Raw genomic sequence first — 21,564 nt, 5'->3', positions numbered from 1 at the left:
CTTGGAATATTTAGGCCACATTACCAGAGGTGCGAAATATGAGATATTAAGGCTCATAATGCAAGGTAAAATCAAGGGTAAAAGATCCATAGGAAGACGAAGAATTTCCTGGCTGAGAAACCTAAGAGAGTGGTATAGTTGCAGCTCAGTAGATCTTTTTAGAGCAGCCGCCAATAAGGTACGGATAGCTGTGATGATAGCCAACCTCCGATAGGAGAAGGAACTACAAGAAGAAGAAAAGTTTTCTCTTACGTCTTTTCGGATTGACCGGTTGTAACAGTCGTTACTTTTATTACAATTTATATTAAAATAATAACAATTTATATTAAAATAATTTCAGAGATGTAGTATGGGTTGCCTAACTTTAAGTGTTCATTTGCCCATTAAGTGTGTATTTTTAATAATTTAAGTTGTCACTCTGATCTAATTTGGTACCATTGCGAACCAAAGAGATGACAGGAGATTAGGGGGGAGTGGAAACTGGCTCTTGGTTAAGAAACTGTGAATTAAAATTCACTTTTGATCGAGAGTTTGAAGTGGTACAAAGGTGGTAGTTAGCGAAAGAAAATCCAATTAATGCATAGAATTTCCTTCACTTCAAGAAGTTAAATATTCTAAGTATAACCATAACAATTTAATTGACGGTGTTTTCGGAAACTCGGGAAGCTGAAGTGAGATTTCTAGCACGGAATTAAGTAGCTATCTGCCACCTTCCATGGAATTATAAATTTCCCTCAGAACATCCGAGGGAGAGTACCACTTCAACTCTATAAGAATCAGGGTCATTGGGACAAGCCAGGGAGTATCGTCTACTCCACCCTCATTTTTTTCTCCAGCCTGCACCTAGAGGTAGGGCAGGACCGTAATCATCGGAACTGAGCCAATTAGCACCAGCTCCGTGCTAATTTCGGACCTCAAGGAGGACTTCGCTGGGACACCGAAGCCATTCGGGAGTATCCTTCCAGACAACTGTTTCACCTAGGAGGACAGTTGGTTTTTGATTCAGAACTATATATATATATATATCTTGTTTCACCAGTTATAGTTTTTTTTTATAACATATATATATATATATATATATATATATATATATATATTAATTAATATAACTCCCCTTGGTGTAAGGTATCGGTAAGTTTGAGCTCAAATTCTACCCAGAGATTATCTTCCATTGTTTTTTTGTATTAACCATTTATTTCATTATTAACTTTAATTATTTCATTATGTGTTTACTTGACTAATTTTTTTATATTTCATCTTGCGTTATTAACTCTGGCTATTATCCCTTCAGGATAATAGACCGTTTCAATTGTTTAACTTGGCTTGTTCCCATTTATATATATTACTTTGTTTATATTTGAATTTAGAGGTGTTTAACAATATTGTTGGTCATATTGTAGGTTAGTCTAATATATTTACTTGGCTATACGTTCTTCCAACGTTAGCATTATTTTGTTTAAGGTTGTTTTTAACCTAGATGTAGGTTGTACACTCTATATCAGAGTTATTCTGTGTAGTTTTCAACTTTTTATTATAGTTGTTTTCAACATTTCTTTTTTAAAATATTATATTGTGAAATTTTCATATACTTTTTGGGTAACTTAGAGATTGTCAAAATCTAAGAAGTTATATTTAATAAACTTGAATTTGTTTTGCATATAATTTTTATTAATATTTCCTTACCTTTTTACATTTACAGCATTTTTGTTTATTAAATCAACTTTAATTAATATTAGCAGTATACGATACCTGGAAGAGTGACTGTTACTCTTTTTAGAGTATTATCCCTCTTCTGGCGCCCTCAATTTGTTTTCTTTGTTAATTTTCATTATATCTATTCATTTTTCTTATCTTCTTTTCTATCCATCATACATATTTTCCTGATTTACTGTCTTTAAAAGGCATGCAAATTGGCCGTATCCATCCTTGAGTTTCTAGTGGTCATTCTCCTGCCTACATTGCTAGCCTAGCCACATTCCGTTCAATATTTTTTTTCATACTTCTTTACTTAATTGTTATCTATTTTATCCCATATATATATAGACCACTCTTCTTATACCTCTCTCCTCCTACACACCCCAGTATTTTGCTACACGGTGGATATCTTTATTTAATTTCCTCATTGTTATGTAGTTGAAGCCGTATTTTTCCGTCAGCTGTCTTTTTTTACCTACTAGATCTTTGGTATTTTGGCTTAGTTTTTCTTTAAGAGTCAGAACGATCTACATCTTCTCTTTCATCTTGCAAGTCTTGTATATATTTGGTTAGTGTATCTTCCTACAGGTCGTTATTTTCTGGGGAAATCCATTTCTTTTTTCCTGTTTTTAGGATCATCTTTGTTTTTTTCCAATTTGACATTTAATAGTATCTTAGCTCTGATTAATCTATGGTCACTTCCTATTGAAAATTTGTTGAGTACTTCGATGTCTTTGATTATTTCTTTTCTGTTTGTTATTATATAATCTATCTGGACTGATCCATGTCCATTTACGCCGAGGCTTTTTATCGAATAAAGAGTTCATCATGGATAAATTTTCCTGGTATAACAAGTTTAGCAATCTTTGCCCTCGTTCGTTTCTTTCGCCATATCCATACTTACCCATTGCTACTTCTATATCATCCTGTTTAAACCCCATTTTCGCATTAAAGTCGCCCATAATTGTGTAATATAGTGTGGCATGTAATTCTGTTTCTAGATCTAAGGTTATATCTTGCATTTAGTTTGAAGATGAGGTATACAATCCTCGAGCTTCCAACTATATTTTGTGTGTGCTTTCTATGTATAATGAATCCTACTCAACCGTTTGAAGTGTCTTCTCCTTCTCTAAAATGAAATACGTGTCCTGATTTAAGAGTAATTTGTCCCATTTTATTCTTTTCCACTCTTCCTCCAGTTCCATCATCTTCTGGTCTGATATAAGAGTTCTAACATTGTATGGAGTAATATGCATTTGGTGCTCTTTGTAGTAGCCTGATTTCTTCCTGGGATTTTTAGCACCCTCTGCTCGAAACCGCTACCTTGGTTGGGGGTGTTCGAGCCGCCGGAGACTGAGGGCTGTTCAGTAGTTTCGTCTTTCATAGAAAATAACTTTTGGGGTTTTAAGCCATTTAGCAGTGGGGAGAGGAAAGGGTGGAGATGGGTTTGTACATGGTTTCCCCAGGGATGGGAGGTTGGGGAAATCCATGAGCTCGCGTGGGCAGGTGTGCTATTCCTGAAGTAGATCTATCCCTTGCTGGGATCACAGAGAAGTATCCACCTGCTACTCTATTTCTGGTGTATTGATCTACAAATGAAACATTTCTCAATTCAGTTGGATTTGAATTGACTGATAAAAACGGGTGTAGCAGTCCAGTGGGATTGCCGGTTGAAGTTATACTTCTATACACGCGTTCGCCGTTACAAATTTATATGGGAGTCAATATGCACAATCATTACATATGTAATGCTATAGGCAAGAGAGAGCAGAAAGAGAAAAAGAATTGGGTATGATTAAATCAATATTTTGATGAAAATGTATATTTTTATTTTCATATATGTATGAAAGGAGTTGAATGCAAAAAAATTTTTTTACACATACTCTGCAGTAAAATTCATTGTTTATTTTGTTATTAATATAAAAATACAAGACAATACACTGCAACATAATTCAATATAATAATACAATTCAAATTAAAATGCAATATTCATAAGTATTTAAAAATGACAATATACATAACTTACTTACGCATATATTTAATTTACCATGATAATAATATTAATAAATATTAAATATATTTATAAAAGGAACATTTTTATTCTCGTGAGAGAAAAAGAGAGAAAATATATCTTCTGTCTCTCTCTCTTACCTATATCTTACATATGTAATGATTTTGCCGATTCACTCCCGTACAAATTTCCAACGTCGAACGCGCGTATAGAAGTATAACTTCAAAAAGCAAAATGATAGCACGTAAAGGGCTTAATCTTTCTGATGACGTAGATATATAAGATAAGTGAATTTTTACCAGAGGAGTGAGATAGGTATAACCTAAATCTCAGTTAATTTTATCAGTGCTAACATACGAATTCCAAATCATTTCGGATCATTTCCAAAGCAGTGGAAAACTTTTACTCGTCTTTGAACTAAGAATCCTGATGGGAATATTTGGTGAAAATGATATCCCAAGTAGGAGGTACAACAGGGAAATATATAACAAATACAAGCACATATCAGATGGAAAAATATGATATCTATAATAAAATATGAAGATTGAGATGGACTGAATATCTAGTAAGACAAAAACTGGGGAAAATAGATATAAAGGTAGGTGAATACTTGTGCATGGGGATGGTAAAGTGATGTACATGAGGATGCTAGGAAATTCAGTGCTACAAACTTGCAACGGTTGCCAATAGATTTGAATAAGCAAAAAAAGTCAAGGTTTTACTTTAGGGCTGTAGCACCAGTGATGATGATTTGATTATATTATAAAACTTTATCAGTTTATTATAGAAGAGATTACATAAAACTTTAAATATCTTATGGTCAGTATAAGAACGGCAAACCAATCAAACCAACATCAAACAAGACTGCATGGCATGTAGCGCTAATTTACATATTTGCCTTTTCTGAAAATATTTAATAAATTAGATCACTCCTTGTATGAAGTATGACGTAAAATTAATTTTAGTTGTACGATGTTTAACAAACAATAATTCAAAAATATCTTGAACTTAATAAAGATAAGCCAAATAATAAACCTGATATCACACTACAGTATAATTAAAGGTCACTTAATAATAACCCAGTCGTCAGATTGTGTCCATAAAAAAATGGAAATTAATTTTTCTGGAAAGAGAGCTCTCGTTACTGGAGCTACCAAAGGTAAAATATTTTTAAATTCAGATTTAAAATCGTATTTTTAACAATGTTCTGTCTAAATAAAGTTAATCAACTGATTTATCTCTATTTTCTTCAAATTTTTAACAGATATATCGATTTCTCGTAAAAAATGTTGAAATAGATTACAAGATATTTTTTCATCTTAGAAGAGGAGAAGTTATTTAATCTTACTTTTTCTTCCTTCGATGTTTCCGTCCTTAACGGTAATGTCATGTCATATTCATCGGTATGCATTTCTATTTATCTCTTATGCGTCCACATTCTTCATTAATCCCTTGTTCTTTAGTTCTTTTTACCTTTTTCTATATGCCACAATATTCGTTTTTATTTTTGCTATTTTTTGTATTCTTATATATCATATTTTTTATTTTGGACCCTTTTTTATGTTTAAAATTCTGGCCCTTATTTTACTTTTATGGCGTATCTAATTTTTTATTTATTATGAAATCAGTGCCAAAAACCAGTTAGGCGTGGTTTTTAATATCGCAACTTTAAAATATTAAAATATTTCTCTTTCTTTATTGCCAGTTCCACTCCATATTATTTATTGTAGAGCTGTTTATAAGCTATGCTTATATAATTGTCTGAATAAATTTTTTAGAGCTCCTGATTTGTATAGAGATCGAATATTCCAAATCTCAATTCGTTGGTAATGTGCTTTTTTTTGTAACTTGACCAGTCCGGTTTCTTCTCGTTCAATATACGGAATAGGTGATTTTTAAAGGGTAAGATTGTAAACTCCACGCCCAACCCCCAACCTGGAGTACCAGAATAGGCAGGATAAAGACTTTTCCATATATTTGTGGAGTACTCTTAATACTTCTTCATTGGATATATGATCCTTACATGTAATCCTGAGTTTATAACCATTTTTCAAAAGTCTTCAATATTTGGAAATGCATCTGTAAGCGTTTTTGTTTCAACATCATATTGAAGTACCGGAAAAAACATAACTTTTAAGTACTTTCGAAATCCTCCAAAAGGACGATCTTGCTTTGTCTATTCTACATATGATCTTAAAATAATGGTGACATTTGATCAATATCGTTATACTTAAATATGTACGTTTTTCAATGGGTTTGTTGTTAATATATACTCTGTTCTGGCTGACAATTTATTTGCTTGTGGGCATATATTTTTGTATTGAGACAATCCTTATTCTTATCTTTATCCTTATTCTACATATTCTTGATCAATCTTTATGGAATTTGTATATTGACGAGAAAGTGTGTACCACGTCTTAATTGGATACGGTCAAATGTTTTTACTATGCTTTAAGTCTAAGTTTATTAACACATATATAGATCGATTTATATTGACTGATTTTTTGAGTGTTTGAAGACAAAGACGGCATCTGTATAGCTTGTACACCATTTGTTTAGGATTTTCTCAACTTTCAGGTGTTTCCCTTCAATCTATAAAAAGCCATTAAAATCATACTCCATTTATTTTGAAATACGTTCCCAATGGTCGGTTTTGATTCTTCTTACCAGAGCATGTGTGTCGTTTTCTATTTTCTGGCAACTGTCATCTGCTTACTATGTCTTAGTTGGCATATATTTTAGGGTAACTTTTTTCTTTTCAGTTATTTAAAGCTATATTTTGAAATAAAGATCTATTGCAGGTATTGGAAGAGATATTGCAATTCAACTGTCAAAATGTGGAGCAGAAGTCATTGCAGTTGGACGAAACAAAAATGACCTGTGTAAGTATTAATATAAAAAATAGAAATAAAATACCTTATATAATTGGGAAGAGTATTACACAATGAGACATGGTACACAATGAGACAATCTAATAATTTTTCAAATTTACATTTGAAAGATTACCTACAAGGAGAGGCACATATGAAAGCAATAACACCTACTAATATTCAGTCATGTTTTAATAAAACGGGAATTTTCCCCTTAATAGAAATATGTTTTCTGAAGATAAATTCTTTATTGAAAGTTCTGTGTCTAATAGAGTAAATGAAACTTAAAAGTCAAATCCACAACCAGAGTCGACAGAAATGTCTATTGTGGTTTCCAATTAATTATATCATCATCATTGAAGACACCTGAAAATCAAGTAGTATCCCCACTAAGGACACCTGAAGAACCGATAATGTCTAAAAATTCTACGTCATAAGTGTCATCTGCAAATTCAAGTTCGTTCATCTCCCCTCACGAGTTAAAACGATTTCCAAAAGCAAAAAAGAGAAAAAGTGTGAAGATAAGAAAAACTAAAAAGAGTGCAATTTTAACAAACACACCTGACTTGGATTAGTTAATACTACAAGTAGCAACCAAAAAAATGAACGTAGTGATAGCACAATTTTACCAAAACCAAAAAATGTAGATCAACACAATAAACGCCTTGCTATCTTATTTCAATTTTGATGTAATGTTTGACAGCATTAAGATCCGTTAAAACTTTCTGTCATTTCAATTTTTTTCTTTTACCTGTAAAATTATAAAAACTACCTACACTATATATTTACTTTAACAAAATATTGAAATAATACTCATTATGTACCACCAATGTTACTCAATAAGACAGATGTAGATGGTTAGAAAAATGATCATAGTTTTTGTTTCTTCACTCATGAGGAAATATTTATTTCAGATTATATTGGGCAAACAATCATATTGATGACTGGTTAACTCAGTTTGTAGACAAATTCAAAAATGCTAATATCAAAAATAAAAATGTATTTTTTGTCTCATTGTGTACTACCCTCCTCTATAGAATCGTTGAAAAAAAGTCAAATGAAGTAGTGTGTGTAATGTAAATTGGGGTTTTAGCCACATTATCTTTACAAATTTATTGTACCTTATTATTAATATTGTGTACCAAAATTATAAAAAGATTTCACAGGGCCGAAATCTTATAAAAGGCTGATGCAGGACAATAATGATAAAAACACGACCTACAACTAGTTCCAGACTTTTTACTATGGTTAATAAATCCATTGTTCACTTAAAATGTTTAGCGCATACTACCGAATGTTATTTTATTTTAAATTCTAATGAAACTATCACAAAAAACTGTCCGATTTAATAAGCCCAACCTTCAAATTGTTTGTGTCACCACCAATCGGCGCTGAATCGTTTTATTTAGGCATTTCTAGTTTATTGTGACGAATCGGATAAAACGTAGGTACTCGTAAACAATATAATTAGTCGGTAAAAAGTACCACCTACTTTAAAACTGCTAATTGACCTATTAGAATAGTACAGTGGGTGGATCTTATAGGTAATCAATACTTGTAGAACTAGTTAAATAGCAGATTTTGTAATTAAAGCGACAACGCTATTTCGTTAGCGACAATTTCGTTACTTTATGTATCGTATAGCATTAGATCCAGTATTTAAATAGAAAAAAGAACATTATATAGATAAAATGTGTACAAAATGACATAGTTTGGTGTTTGTATGATAACTTTTTATTGGTAGTTAACAAGACATCCATAACTTATACATCAATCATTTTTGGTACTTAAATTATCGAAGGACTCTTTCAGGGTGTATTAAATTAGCTAATAATAGAATTATTAGATATAATTTTAAATTATCTTCATGAATTACATACCATTAGGGGCATTTGGCTTATAATTAACTAGAAGATCAGAATACAAACAAAATATACTAGTTGATGAAAACGAAGACACAGTATTGGATACAGAAAACCAATTTATGGTATGGGCAAACTATATAGAACAGCTGTTTAACGACAAACAAAGCAAAATTGATAACGAATATTTCGTGGAGAAATTGGACCAGAAATAACAGAAAGGGAAGTAAAAAATTAAAGAAATGAAAACTGGGAAAGCAATAGAACCAGACGAAATACCGACAAAAATATTGCAACTTATCGCCGACTACAATATACATGTTATTGCCGAATTATTGAATATCATATACACAAAGGTATATTACCTAAAGCTGGGCTTCTATCAACATTCGTGACTATAAAGAAAAAGAAAAACGCCAGATATTGTTGCGACCACCATTCCATCAGTCTAATGTGCCACATACTAAAAGTATTCCTGAAGATTATTCATCGTAGAATATATAAAAAGTTAGAACAAGACATTGGACAAACTCAGTTCGGATTTAGAAATGCTCAAGGAACCAGAGAAGCATTATATGCAGTAAATGTGCTAATACAGAGATGTTTAGATGTAAACCAAGACATTTATGTCTGCTTCCTAGATAATAACAAGGCATTCGATACAGTGAAACATAATCCGTTAATAAAACTACTGAGAACAAAGAACATCGACACACGGGATATAAGAATAATAAATAATCTGTATTATGAACAAGAAGCTGTCATAGGAATAAATAATTTAAAAACTAATAAAATAAAAATCAAAAGAGGTGTTAGACAGAGCTGTGTCTTGTCGCCATCACTGTTTAATGCATTATCAGAGGAAATATTCAAAAAAGCATTAGAAGATGAAGTAGCAGGTATAAAAATAAATGCCCTACCCATACGTGAACTTAGATATGCTGGTGATACAATACTAATAGCAGAAAATATTACAGATCTACAAAGAATTTTAGATTGAAGAAGGTTGTTGCAGCGAGTGAAGAATTTGGTCTGTCACTAAACATAAAGAAAACAAAATTCATAGTTATATCAAAGAAAAATATTAGATACATCTATCTACACGTAAATAATAAGACGATAGAACGAGTTCAGAATTATAACTATTTAGGGGCAAACATTAATAAAACAAACGAGTATAACAAAGAATTTAGAGTTAGAATAGAAAAGGCTAGAAGTACATTCAATAATATGAAACAAATATGATGTTGTAGAGACCTCAGCCTAAATCTTAGAAAATGAGTACTAAAGTGTTATGTATTTTCTGATCTCTTTTCTTTTGTATGGTGTGGATACATGGACTTTAAATAAACAATGCCTCAATAAATTGGAAGCATTTGAAATGTGGACATATCGAAGAATACTGAGAATCTTCTGGACAGACAGAATAACCAATGAAGAAGTACTAAGAAGAATAGAGGACAGCAAGAAGATACTGCATTCCATCAAAATAAGAAAACTACAATATCTGGGTCATATAACGCGTGGTGACAGATATGAATTCCTAAAAATAATAATGTAGGGAAAGATTCAAGGAAAGCGCAGCATAGGTAGAAGAAGAAGAATGTCCTGGCTGAAAAACCTCAGAGAATGGTTTGGATTCAGCTCAACTGAACTCTTTCGGGCTGAAGTATCAAAAGTTAGAATAGCAGTGATGGTTGCCAACCTTCGCCGCGGAGATGGCAAGTAAAGAAGAAGGTTTATAATTTCTTAAATGTTTGATTTAAGAACCTTTAATTTTGTCCTTAAATTTATTTGGTTTGAATGCTCTATCTTAGGTTCCACTATTTAGGAAAATCTATAATTATTACGCTTATATTTATTTGCCTTGGCTCGAGTGGCTTATGAGTGGACTTTAAAGGAAGTATAAATAAAAGCATTTTTTTTTCTTTAGGGTGGTATTTACTAATTTTCGAATTTCAGTATTCCCAACGTATAAATCAAAGTATTATCTCAAAAAAATAAAATTACATTCATGAAAACTATTTTCAGATAATGTAAAATACTCACTAAAATACTTCAATTTTCGAAATTGTTTTATACAGTGTGTAAAAGCCAAATGGAATAAATTCATTATTTAGGTTACTGTACATATTTATAAAAAATCCCGAAACACGTCAAATTTAAATTATAACTTGACATTCTTTAACGTGAAAATGCAACCCCCACCTTCAACCCCCTTATAATGACAGGTACAACCCCAAATTTTTAAAATAGGAAGTATAGGCTGGTGATATATCGTTTGAAAGGTCTTTTCATTCTCCACTCAAAAATGTTGTCGCTTTCAAGTTTATTAAGATTAATTAAGATAAAATAAATTAAAATCATGTGGTTACCGAAATTCGCTACAATACAATAAAAAACTAAAATGTAATGCAAAACGTAATAAAATGTAGAACACGAAAAAGAACTATGAATTTTAATGAAGTAGATGTTCAAAATGTTCACCGCGAACGTCTTGGCAACATCCTAATCTCAAATAAAACTGTCTTCTAACATTATTTAACATAACAGGCGTGATCGACCTAATCGCAAGCGTTATTCGTTCTTTTAAGTCATTTAAATCAGAAGGTTTAGTTTTGTACACATGGCTCTTCACATATCCCCATGAAAAGAAATCTAATAATGTAAGATCAGGTGATCGCGCTGGCCATTCAATCGATCCTCGCCTCCCTATCCACCGATTGGGAAATATTGTATCGAGGTACTGCCGGACATTAAGTTGGTAATGTGGTGGTGCTCCATCCTGCTGAAACCATATCGTATTCGCTGGAACTTGAGGGTTTCCTGGATCAGGATATAAATTTGCCAACGTTGGAATGACATCATTTTGAAGTAGTGCCAAATAATTGTTGCCATTCAAGTTGCCCTCAATGAAAAAGGGACCAATGATATTGTTTCCTACAATCATTGCCCAAATATTAACCTTTTGAGGGTATTGAGTGTGTTCTTCTCTCATCCAGTGAGGATTTTCCGTGGCCCAGTAGCGGCAATTTTGCCGATTAGCATGACCGTTAAGTGAAAAAGTACACTCATCAGAAAACATAACGTCTTCTAATTGGATAATATTGTTATCCAACATGTCCATCATTTGCTCACAAAAAAAAGTTCTCCTATCAAAATCGTCTTCCATGAGCTCCTGAGTAGGTATCATCTTATAGGGATGCAATTTATTTTCTTTTAATATGTTTACTATCGATGTATGGCTAGCATTGAATGTAGTGGATGCCTGTCTACTCGATGTATGTGGATTTTCCTGAAACTCAAGCAACACATCTAATTTGAGTTCATCACTCAGTGCATTGGCAGCTGCATTATTTATCTACCTTACATGACCAAACTCGGGAAACTGCTTCTCTATTTTACTTATTGTTCCTTGAGATATAGGCGGTAAATTAGGAAATTTCTCATGAAATAGGCGAGTTACTTCCTGTTGTGTTCGGGTGTTATCTCCGTAACCAATCATTTGTAAAACTGTTATTTTATGCATTTCCGTTAAACTAACCATTTTTCAGAATTGAATTGAACGAACTTTTTACTTAAATTAAAATACTGACAACTTAAATAAAACAATTTACTAATGCGTGTTAAAATAACGTTGCCACGCAAATTCTTTAAAGTTTTTTAATGGTTACCATCTAAAAACCACATTGCTATGGTTTTTGTTCACTTTCTCATTATCAAGACCTAAACGGGAAATAAGTTTTGAGTATATTTTAGCGAATTTCGGTAACCACATGATTTTAATTTATTTTATCTTAATTAATCTTAATAAACTTGAAAGCGACAACATTTTTGAATGGAGAATGAATAGACCTTTCAAACGATATATCACAAGCCTATACTTTCTATTTTAAAAATTGGGGGTTGTACCTGTCATTCTAAGGGGGTTGAAGGTAGGGGTTGCATTTTCACGTTAAAGAATGTCAAGTTATAATTTAAATTTGACTTGTTTCGGGATTTTTTATAAATATGTACAGTAACCTAAATAATGAATTTATTCCAATATGGCTTTTACACACTGTATACGAGTAGAGTCTTAGGGTGCACTAAAGTTGATTCTTCTGTAGAAGTAGTTAAAAAATTACTCATACCTGTTTAAAATTTTATTGAGTCTCCAGAGAGTGCAAAAGAGTATAAGGGAGAGTAAGAAACTCCTGCCCTTTGATGATATTAATAATAAGATTTATGGATTTAAATTAAAATAAACCAAATTTACCTGATTTACCTGAATACTAATTTTACTTTATATTGTAGCGTGTTTCAATAAAAACGAGCGGTTCTAATTTATGTAAATATATTTATTTATAAGTTTACAGTTCGATAGTATCTTAATAACCAACTTAGCTAATATTAGCGCTAATTACATATAATACAGGTTAGTATGTACTAGAATATGCTGGAATAGTCCACCTCTATTCACTTGCATTTAGCGCTTCGATTCCATCCCGGTCGATACATCCGGAAGGTTCTCAAACACAGATCATCGTCGTCTCGAGATGCAACCATTATATGGGCTACGTTTATAGTTAAAGCCAGTCCGGCCCTGGGTATATTATAAAGTAAAATGATTGTCCAAATTTGAAATAAGAGTTCAATGAAGAGTATATAAAACTGTTCATATTTGAACTATCCGCAGTAACAGGTGATTCTTACCTAAAAATAATCCATTAATCTAAATAAATATCCAACGGTATTTGTTATCATACAAATGTGCCTTTACATTCATTATAATATGTTCTAGTTTTATCTCATTTTTTTTTATTGAAAATTAACGTGCTCGGCAACAAAGGCCACTTACACGAAAATGGTTACAAATGTAAAACTGGTACAATAAATTACAAAAATATGTTATAGAGTACATACTTACTGTTATAATACAATCAAAATTACTTATATTTTATAATATAACTGAACGTCTTTGAGGAATTTTAGACTTAAGGTTATTTGATCCAAGTTGTTAAGTATGTCTTTTAGATCACTTTTAAGGCAATAAAAGTCTTTTAGCCGAATATTGATGACATTTGGTGAGAATATGATGAACTGTTAGATGTAAATGACAACCCTCACAAGTGGGTCGGTTGCTGGATGACATCAGGTATCCATGTGTTAATCTTGTATGTCCTATTCAAAGTCTTCGTGTTACAATGGCGTCTCGTCTGGACATACCGGCAGAGATCAAATCTAGGGGGCTATCGACTAACTGTTGGATTTGATGTAATGCTGAGTTATTTATCTCATTTAAAAAGTTTCATATGAGCAAAAAATCAATTTGTATTTGTCATTTCCGTTCACTGACAACTTAATTTTATTATTATATTGATTATTTAAACAAAAACTCTACCTTTGTTGGTTGTGGAATGAACTGGGTAGCTCTCAAAAGTAGCACAAAATAATTTTCCTAATACAATTAAATATTTGTACCAAATGCATGTATTTTTCAGTGACTTTACAAAAAGAAGTACCTCGAATAGTACCTCTAGAGCTAGATATAACCGACTGGAAACAGACAGAGAAAGCTCTAAAAAATATAGGACAAATAGACCTACTAGTGAATAACGCTGGAATGGGCTGGTTAAAATCAATGATGGACATTACAGAAGAAGATATTGACAGGTACTTAGTTAATTGTTATTCCATTTTCATTAATAACACAGACCAACAAAAAAAAATTTAGTTGAAAACTTTTTTGGCTTTAATAGCTGACTTTCGTCGATTTTTATGTGCTAAAACCAAATCTGGTCTTAGTTTTTTGTATCTCCCATAGTTTTTAAGCAACCTGATATTTGTTATACCTATAGTTTAAAATCTCTATACGGTATATGGTAAAATTAATAAAACGCTATGTTAAATCATAATCATGGTTTTTATTTATAGTTGAAATAATGATACAGTGTAGTAATGAAGAGTTCACTAGTTAGATGGAATTGGTTTATACTTTCTTTCTCTTTTTTCTTTGAAGGTTCTTGTGTAGTTTGTTCTGCGATGAGTCGCTTTTAAAGCTTCTTGGTGAAGTGACCAATAGTAATCTCCTATCATGTCGGTGTTCCAGCGGCGCTGGTAACGTAATGCATTCAATTTAATATCCTGGCGAAAATGATCACCCTGCTCCTCACTAAAGTCTCCCTAATTCTCCGGTAAATAATTAAGATGACTGTTCAAAAATGAACGTTCAAGATTATCAAACATCCATATTTTTTAAACTTCTTTAACATTTTAGCTACAGTATTACCATATTCTGGATCTTTTGCATTTTGTAAGAATTGTGTAACAACTTGCTTGAATGATACTTATGCTTTTTTCTCATTTATGGTCATCGTGGGTACAAAATTAACGTCTAACATCATTTTTCGAATATCGGATTCTACAAAGACGCCTTCTTTAAGTTTAGAAACGTTTGGGAACTTTTGGCAGATATACTTGAAAGAAGGTCCATCTTTAGACAATGCATTTACAAACTGTTTCATGAGTTCTAACTTTATATGTAGAGGTGGTAGGAGAATGTTTGTAGGATCTACAAGGTTTGTGCAGAGAATGCCGGGTTTTAAAGACTCCCTAACAGGCCAGTTCTTTCTGCACCAACGTTGATACCTAGCTCTACTGTCCCATTTACACAAGAAACATGGAAACTTGGAAAAACCATATATCCTCCACCATGATCAGAATAGCCAGTTTTATTCAACACTATTTATAGGTGTTCATAGATCTCTTTCATACGTACAGAATGGGCACTAGATATAGATGCCTATAGATCTATAGAAGTATTACTATTGTGTAATTAAACAGCTTTTTAAATAGCTTTAGATTGAGTCAATAAACAGTCTCCAGTCTTCTTTTTTGCATTCAACACCTAACTTATTCATCAGACCTGGAATGTCTGAAAAGTACACTAAATCATTTTCTTGCCAAAAAATGGTGAAAACTGCTGCTCTCTCTCTTCTTATACACATATATGATGGTTCCAACTGCCTATAATTTCTTTCCTTTTAGTCTAGAACCAAGCAATTCTGATTTTTCTTTTGTTAACCCAAGATCCCAACAAGTCGTTAAGCTCGATCTGCGATCGAACAGTTTAAAAACTATATTTACTGTAGTATATTAGAATTAAAAAGGAAAAGACAGTTAAGATTTGATTTCACGTACAGGGCGCTTGCGCATCCGCTTATACGTATTTCGGCCCAATAGGCCTCATCAGAACGGCTTTCGCAAACGCTCTGAACGTGAAATAAATATTTTCTGTCTTAGGAAGCAACTCGTATAGACGCAATATAGCGACATCTGATAATAAAATCGTAGACTAATTTTCGAAACCAAATATATTAGAATTCTTATCATCTTACTCATCTAGATCTGACTGTACATAATAAAACACTTCAGTTTGAACAGAATTCAAATCATTTAAAGGTTCTGGGGCCGGCAAATCTACATCGTGTCCTACTGGTCAGATAAAGAAAATTAGTGCGTCAATTGTTTGACAAAATATTATTTCGATTCTGGTAGCCGCAACCATCACTGTAAAATATTATTTCATCATTATCCTGAACAGTTGGTATTTTATTAAAAATAAAATAAGAAATTATTGTAGAGAATTCGTTTGCGGACAGCCCACCTTCTCCCTTGTAATAACCATCTTTGTTTTTGAGATCAAATATGGTAAAATTGTGAACTATCAATTCAGTCTTATAGTAAAGCCCTGAAGCTTTTAAATTCGGTGTAAGAAGTCATCATCATCATCATCCAGCCTCAAGAGTCCACTGCTGAATATAGGCCTCTTCCTCATGTTTCCAACCCCGTCTATCTTGCGCCGCTCTTTTTTTTATCGAGTCTTCTTAAATCGTCAGTCCATCTTGTAGGTAGTCGACCAACGCTTCTCTTGTCTTCCCTTGGCCTCCACTCCAATAACCTCTTTGTCCATCGCCCATCTGTCATTCTGGCTATGTGTCCTACCCATCTCCATTTTAGTCTGGCTATCTTCTCGATGATGTCAGTCACTCCGGTTCTTCTCCTGATGTCTTCGTTGGTTATTCTGTCTCGCAGAGTTATTCCTAACATGGACCGCTCCATTCTTCTCTGCGTGACTCTCAGTTTGGTAGCTGCTGCTTTTGTTAAGGTAAGTGTTTCTGCTCCTTACGTCAATACTGGGAGGACGCACTGATCAAATACCTTTCTCTTTAGGCATGTGGGCAGCTCACTTTTAAAAGTTTCTCTCAGTTTTCCAAATGCTGCCCACCCAAGGCCGATTCTTCTCTTCAGTTCATGAGTCTGGTTATCCCTGCCAATCATAATTTCATGTCCCAGGTATTTATATCTATCTACGAGTTCTATTTCTTTCCCACCAATACTGATGTTCTGGTTGGGTACCAAATTGGTCATGATTTTTGTTTTCGAGATATTTGTGTAAGAAGTACACTCTGTAAATCTATGGTATATACAAATTTACCCTGCTCCTTGTCTTTGGACTTTTCCGCCCTACCATTTTCTTTATTTTCTATGTGTATTTTGTAAGCATCCTCTGACACATTTTTAACCCTAAATCCCACACAGAGGGACTGTGTGGGATCACACTGGTCTTTTTTGGGCTGGTGTATGCTAAGATTCATCTTTTCGAATTTCTCCATAAATGTTTAAACTGATAGGGAATTTTCATTGCACTTCTTTTCATATTCCCGGAATACTTCCATCTTTGATCTCCATACGGGTTCTAGGTATATTTTCGTAGTAGATGATCTACAATAATTCGACTTATTACAATAAGCTTTGGCAGACTTATTAGAAAGGAACGCAAAATATTCCTAGGAGAGTCATCCTTTGTTTCCTGAGATATTTTAGACCGTTTTAGATTTTGTGAAAAGGTATCACCGGGTGTTGCGTGAGTATCCTCTGTATTTATATTTGGATCATTTTCTTTAACTCATTCAGACACAGTCCATTGTCCAACGCATAACGTACGTAGAAACATTGTTTTGCCAACCCTATGTAATTCATCACCTGAATTTTTCAGATGAAAATATAGTGATCGGCCTCTTCTAGAGACTTCGTTGATTTGATGTTTTTTATCTTGGGCTGCACCAACTCGGACTAACATTTTTACCATGGTTTTTTTTCTCTCCCCATATCTTTTTCCAAAATTCGGAAAATATTTTTGCTCTTTGCTGTTCGCTGAACAACCTACATTTTAACAATGCAGTTTTCTTTGCACTCAGTTTGCAATTACATGACGATTTCATACTTCTGGTTTTTCAACATCAAAAACAAATTTTTTGCCGTCCATCTTTCTTCTACCGAGATATCTTTCACCGTGTTCCCTTTTTCGTTTCTTTTTAGATTGGACCCATTGTGAAATATCAGCTTTTCTGTTTCTTTTTCTCTTTTGAGAAACCGTAAGAGGAACAATTATGTTTAAATTGTTGTTATCTTCAAAGTTATTTTCTTCTGAGTTGGAGTAACATTATTCTGATAGAATCACTTGAAGCATTTTCCACTGAATCGGAATTAGGAAAATAGAGAGACTCTTTTTCATCATCAAGTTCACTATTATTCGTAATGTTATTTTTGTCGACTGAAAACTCATTGAGAGCCTCAAAATTTTGCACTGCGTTTTCTAAACAAACATGCTGCTCTTCTGCAATAGTAAATTAATTAATATAAAAAACCTACTAACGAAATTGTGCGTTTACTCACCACTATTTTTTTGAATAGTAATATAATTATCATCTGCATTATGTGCGCACTGGACTTTAACAGTGGTAGGTACGTCAATAAACTCTGTGGGCAGATCATTAATAAAATTTATTAATGTTATCTTCTCAATATCCCGAATCAATAGGTATTGGAAATAATGGTAAAATAGGTAAAATATTTCCAAAATTATGATCAATGTTATCAAAATTGTTATTTTCTTTCGGTGAAACTTCTGGTGCGGCAACTAATTCTAATATCAGTTGCTAGCACTTCTAGCCAAAAGCAGCAATTTTTAAGACCGATTACTTACTAACCTCCAAATGTCAGTACGTTTTCACAGACCACTCACAGACATAGAAGGTTTTCAGAACTATTTTAGACTGAGAGACATAGAAGTTTCTCGTATTACCACCGGCGACGGTTATGTCGGGACGGATTTATTAAATTATTTCCGTAAAAAAAACACTAAATGACCGAAAATTGGACTTAAAAGGTTTTACAAGTAAACCGACGATATTTGGGTTTAGCATACTAAAAACATAAAATAACGTGTATTAAGTAACAAGTTTTTTCATCGTTGATCTGTCTAATTTTCTGTAACTGTTTTTTGTAGTGTAATGGGTGTTAACATTAAATCTCTGATTCACGTCACCCAAATAGCAATAAAAAATATGTTGGACAGAAAAGTTCCCGGATCGATAGTAAATCTGTCTTCTCAGGCTTCCATGGTTGGGTTACTTCATCATACAGTATACTGCGCAAGTAAAGCAGCAGTAGATGGATTTACACGAGCTGCCGCTCTGGAATATGGTCCTCATAATATCAGGATAAATGCTGTAAATCCTACAGTTATTTTAACAGATATGGGAAAACTGGGTTGGTCAGATCCAAAGGTTGCTAAGCCTATGATTGAGAAAATACCTTTGAGGCGGTATGTATTTAATCTCCCTTCTACTTTATTACAATTTTTGTGTTGTTCTTATTTGTCTTTGTTATAGAAAAACGTTATAAGGCTTTTGTCAAAGTCCGACAAAAGGCACTGTATCAGTACTTGGGTACTTAACAAGACTTCTATCGTATTTAAGCCACTATCAAATCCGAACTGATTATTAATTCTGAATAATATCATTAATTCTCTCCACTAATTACCTAGATATTATAAAAAGACTTATCAGACTTAATTTCCGTTAATCACTGCATGTTTTTGCACGATATGCCTTAAAAAATCAGTTAGTAATATCCCTGTGCATAAAATCTGTTGCAGAGACCACATAGTACTTCTCATTTTTTCCTAAAAACTTCCACTCGCTTCATCGGGGCAAGTGCTTTTCAATTATTTGCCGTTTGTATTGCCCATGTAACCTGTGTTCTTAACTTGTTGTACTATTTTTAGATTTGGAGAGGTGAGGGAAGTTACTGATGCTGTTTTGTACCTGTTAAGCGATAAATCAAGTATGATAACCGGGATGACATTGCCAATTGACGGAGGATTCACGGCATGTTAAGCAAACAACAAAGGCTGCTTTCAGAAACAATTATTTGGAATTTCATTTCTGTTCTGTAACATGCATTTTGCCAATAAAATTTAAAAAAACAACAACAAAAGATAAAACAATAAAACGCATTTCGCCATTATTTGGTCTTGTTTAAATAATAAGAAATATATAAACAAAAACTAAAGTATCAAAGAGTAAAAACAAAAATTTTAGAAATCGTTATATTATCAGATCATTAGATATGACCTTCAACGGCCTCCAGTATAAATATTTTAAATGATACAAACTGTGGCAGATTGGGTAGAATTTCGTATTTCAGATTTGCTTCTTTATCTGCCTGAATATTTTTGACTAGCATGGTTTCTAATTGGTTCAGCATAGAGTTTTTTTGTAATTAGTAAATTAGTATAGGTATCTATACTTGACAATCAAATTTGTAGAAAACCCTTTAATGAAGGCTTGTCGGCTATTTTTAATTTCAAAATCTTGCCACACCTTTAAGACAGTATGACCTTGATTCTGCCAAGTTTCATCTAAATAGTACACTGTTCGCCTTCACGACGATACTCTTGGATCTTTTGTAAGTAATGTCTCCGCCACAAGATAATTTCAACTTTTTCTATAAGAACACCGTTCCTGCTTCTTTTCATATATTTGATGTTCATTTGCCCTAATGTTCGCAATAAAACACGTCGTGATATTTTGGGTATTGAATCATTGGAATTTATTTCGACTTCAACTTTCTTTAAGGTCGGGATTTCGTTCCAAAAAAAAAAGCGTGGTATTTCCTCCGAATAACATCATCTAGTGTCATCTTCAAGCTGGATGCACTTTGTTTAAAATTTTTTAGAACTCTGTATACAGTTCTCCTCGGAACTTTAGTCAAATTACTACATAGAGTAACTACATCGTTAACCAACATACTTTTATTCCTTTCACGGAGTCCACAATACACGTTGAATATAATAGTTTTTTCTCCCATCGAAAAATTTGGGCATCGTTTACTTTGACTGCTCTCGCCTTCCATATTGCTCACACACAAACACGTGTTCACTACTTCGATAATCTAATGGAATTAGACCGATTTCAGAATTTTATCTCACACCGAAAGATGTAATAAAATTCCTGTATTCGCTGTCGAAAAAAACTACTACTAAATAACTTTACTTTGATAGCAAAACAACTGAATCCCTGAGTTACCGGATTTCATCGACGATCGCGGTTTTAGTGACGTTTAACTATTAACTACTAACCTAAAATTCTTCTTCCTCTTTATAAGCAATTTTGCTTGGTCATTGACGGATTAATACCTCTATGGAAGGTTGTCACTCCATCTTTTACGCGGTCGTCCGATACTTCTTCTGTCGATTGGTGACATCTCTTGCTATGTTAACGACACGGGTCTCCTCTGTCTGTAACGTACAGTCTCCACTGTACGTTACATTTTCTTTTAATGTATTCACTTCTCTTTCGATCTCTCAGCGTATTTCCTGTAGTTCTTCTCAATACTCTCATCTCTGTAGTTTATAGTAGCCTTTGCGTTGTGGCTGTGTCGGGTCTTGTTTCTGAAGCATATTTCTTACACTAGCTTTATAAATTCTTGACTTCATTAAGTGTTAATGTGTCTGTTTAGCCATATAGTGTTATTAAGGCATCCTGCCAGTCTATTTGCTTTTTGTACTTGATCTCTCACTCTCACTTCTTTGTCCAGGTCTCCATAGATAGACAGTGTAATTTCCAGGTAGTTTATTTCCATTACTTGTTCAATACTGATGCTATTAATTTCCATATTACATATGGTTGGTTCTTTGCTGACTACTATTGTTTTAGTTTTCTTAGATGAGATCGTCATATTAAATTCTTTTGCTCTTATGTTAAATCTGTGGACCAGTCTTTGCAGACTGTCTTCA

General features: G+C 33.1%; 1 protein-coding gene across 1 annotated transcript; it reads left to right on the top strand.

The window, feature by feature from the left end:
• The first annotated feature begins 4,724 nt into the window (after window positions 1-4,724).
• LOC140448336 (L-xylulose reductase-like) lies at window positions 4,725-19,793 on the top strand. Its single transcript, XM_072541420.1, has 5 exons — window positions 4,725-4,865; window positions 6,508-6,588; window positions 13,922-14,093; window positions 18,772-19,089; window positions 19,552-19,793. Exons 1-5 carry the CDS (start codon window positions 4,814-4,816, stop codon window positions 19,661-19,663), a joined length of 735 nt encoding a protein of 244 aa, XP_072397521.1. The 5' UTR covers window positions 4,725-4,813; the 3' UTR covers window positions 19,664-19,793.
• The last annotated feature ends 1,771 nt before the right edge of the window (window positions 19,794-21,564 follow it).

The sequence above is a fragment of the Diabrotica undecimpunctata genome, chromosome 8 (genome assembly GCF_040954645.1).
Source record: "Diabrotica undecimpunctata isolate CICGRU chromosome 8, icDiaUnde3, whole genome shotgun sequence".
Lineage (NCBI taxonomy): Eukaryota > Metazoa > Arthropoda > Insecta > Coleoptera > Chrysomelidae > Diabrotica > Diabrotica undecimpunctata.
The sequence above is the reverse complement of the archived record's forward strand: the minus strand, read 5'-3'. Positions and strand labels throughout refer to the sequence as shown.

Coding starts and splice junctions, on each gene's coding strand:
- LOC140448336 (XM_072541420.1), top strand. CDS start 4,814: ATGGAAATTAATTTTTCTGGAAAGAGAGCTCTCGTTACTGGAGCTACC. Junction 4,866..6,507: donor CGTTACTGGAGCTACCAAAG/GTAAAATATTTT, acceptor GATCTATTGCAG/GTATTGGAAGAGATATTGCA. Junction 14,094..18,771: donor ACAGAAGAAGATATTGACAG/GTACTTAGTTAA, acceptor TGTTTTTTGTAG/TGTAATGGGTGTTAACATTA.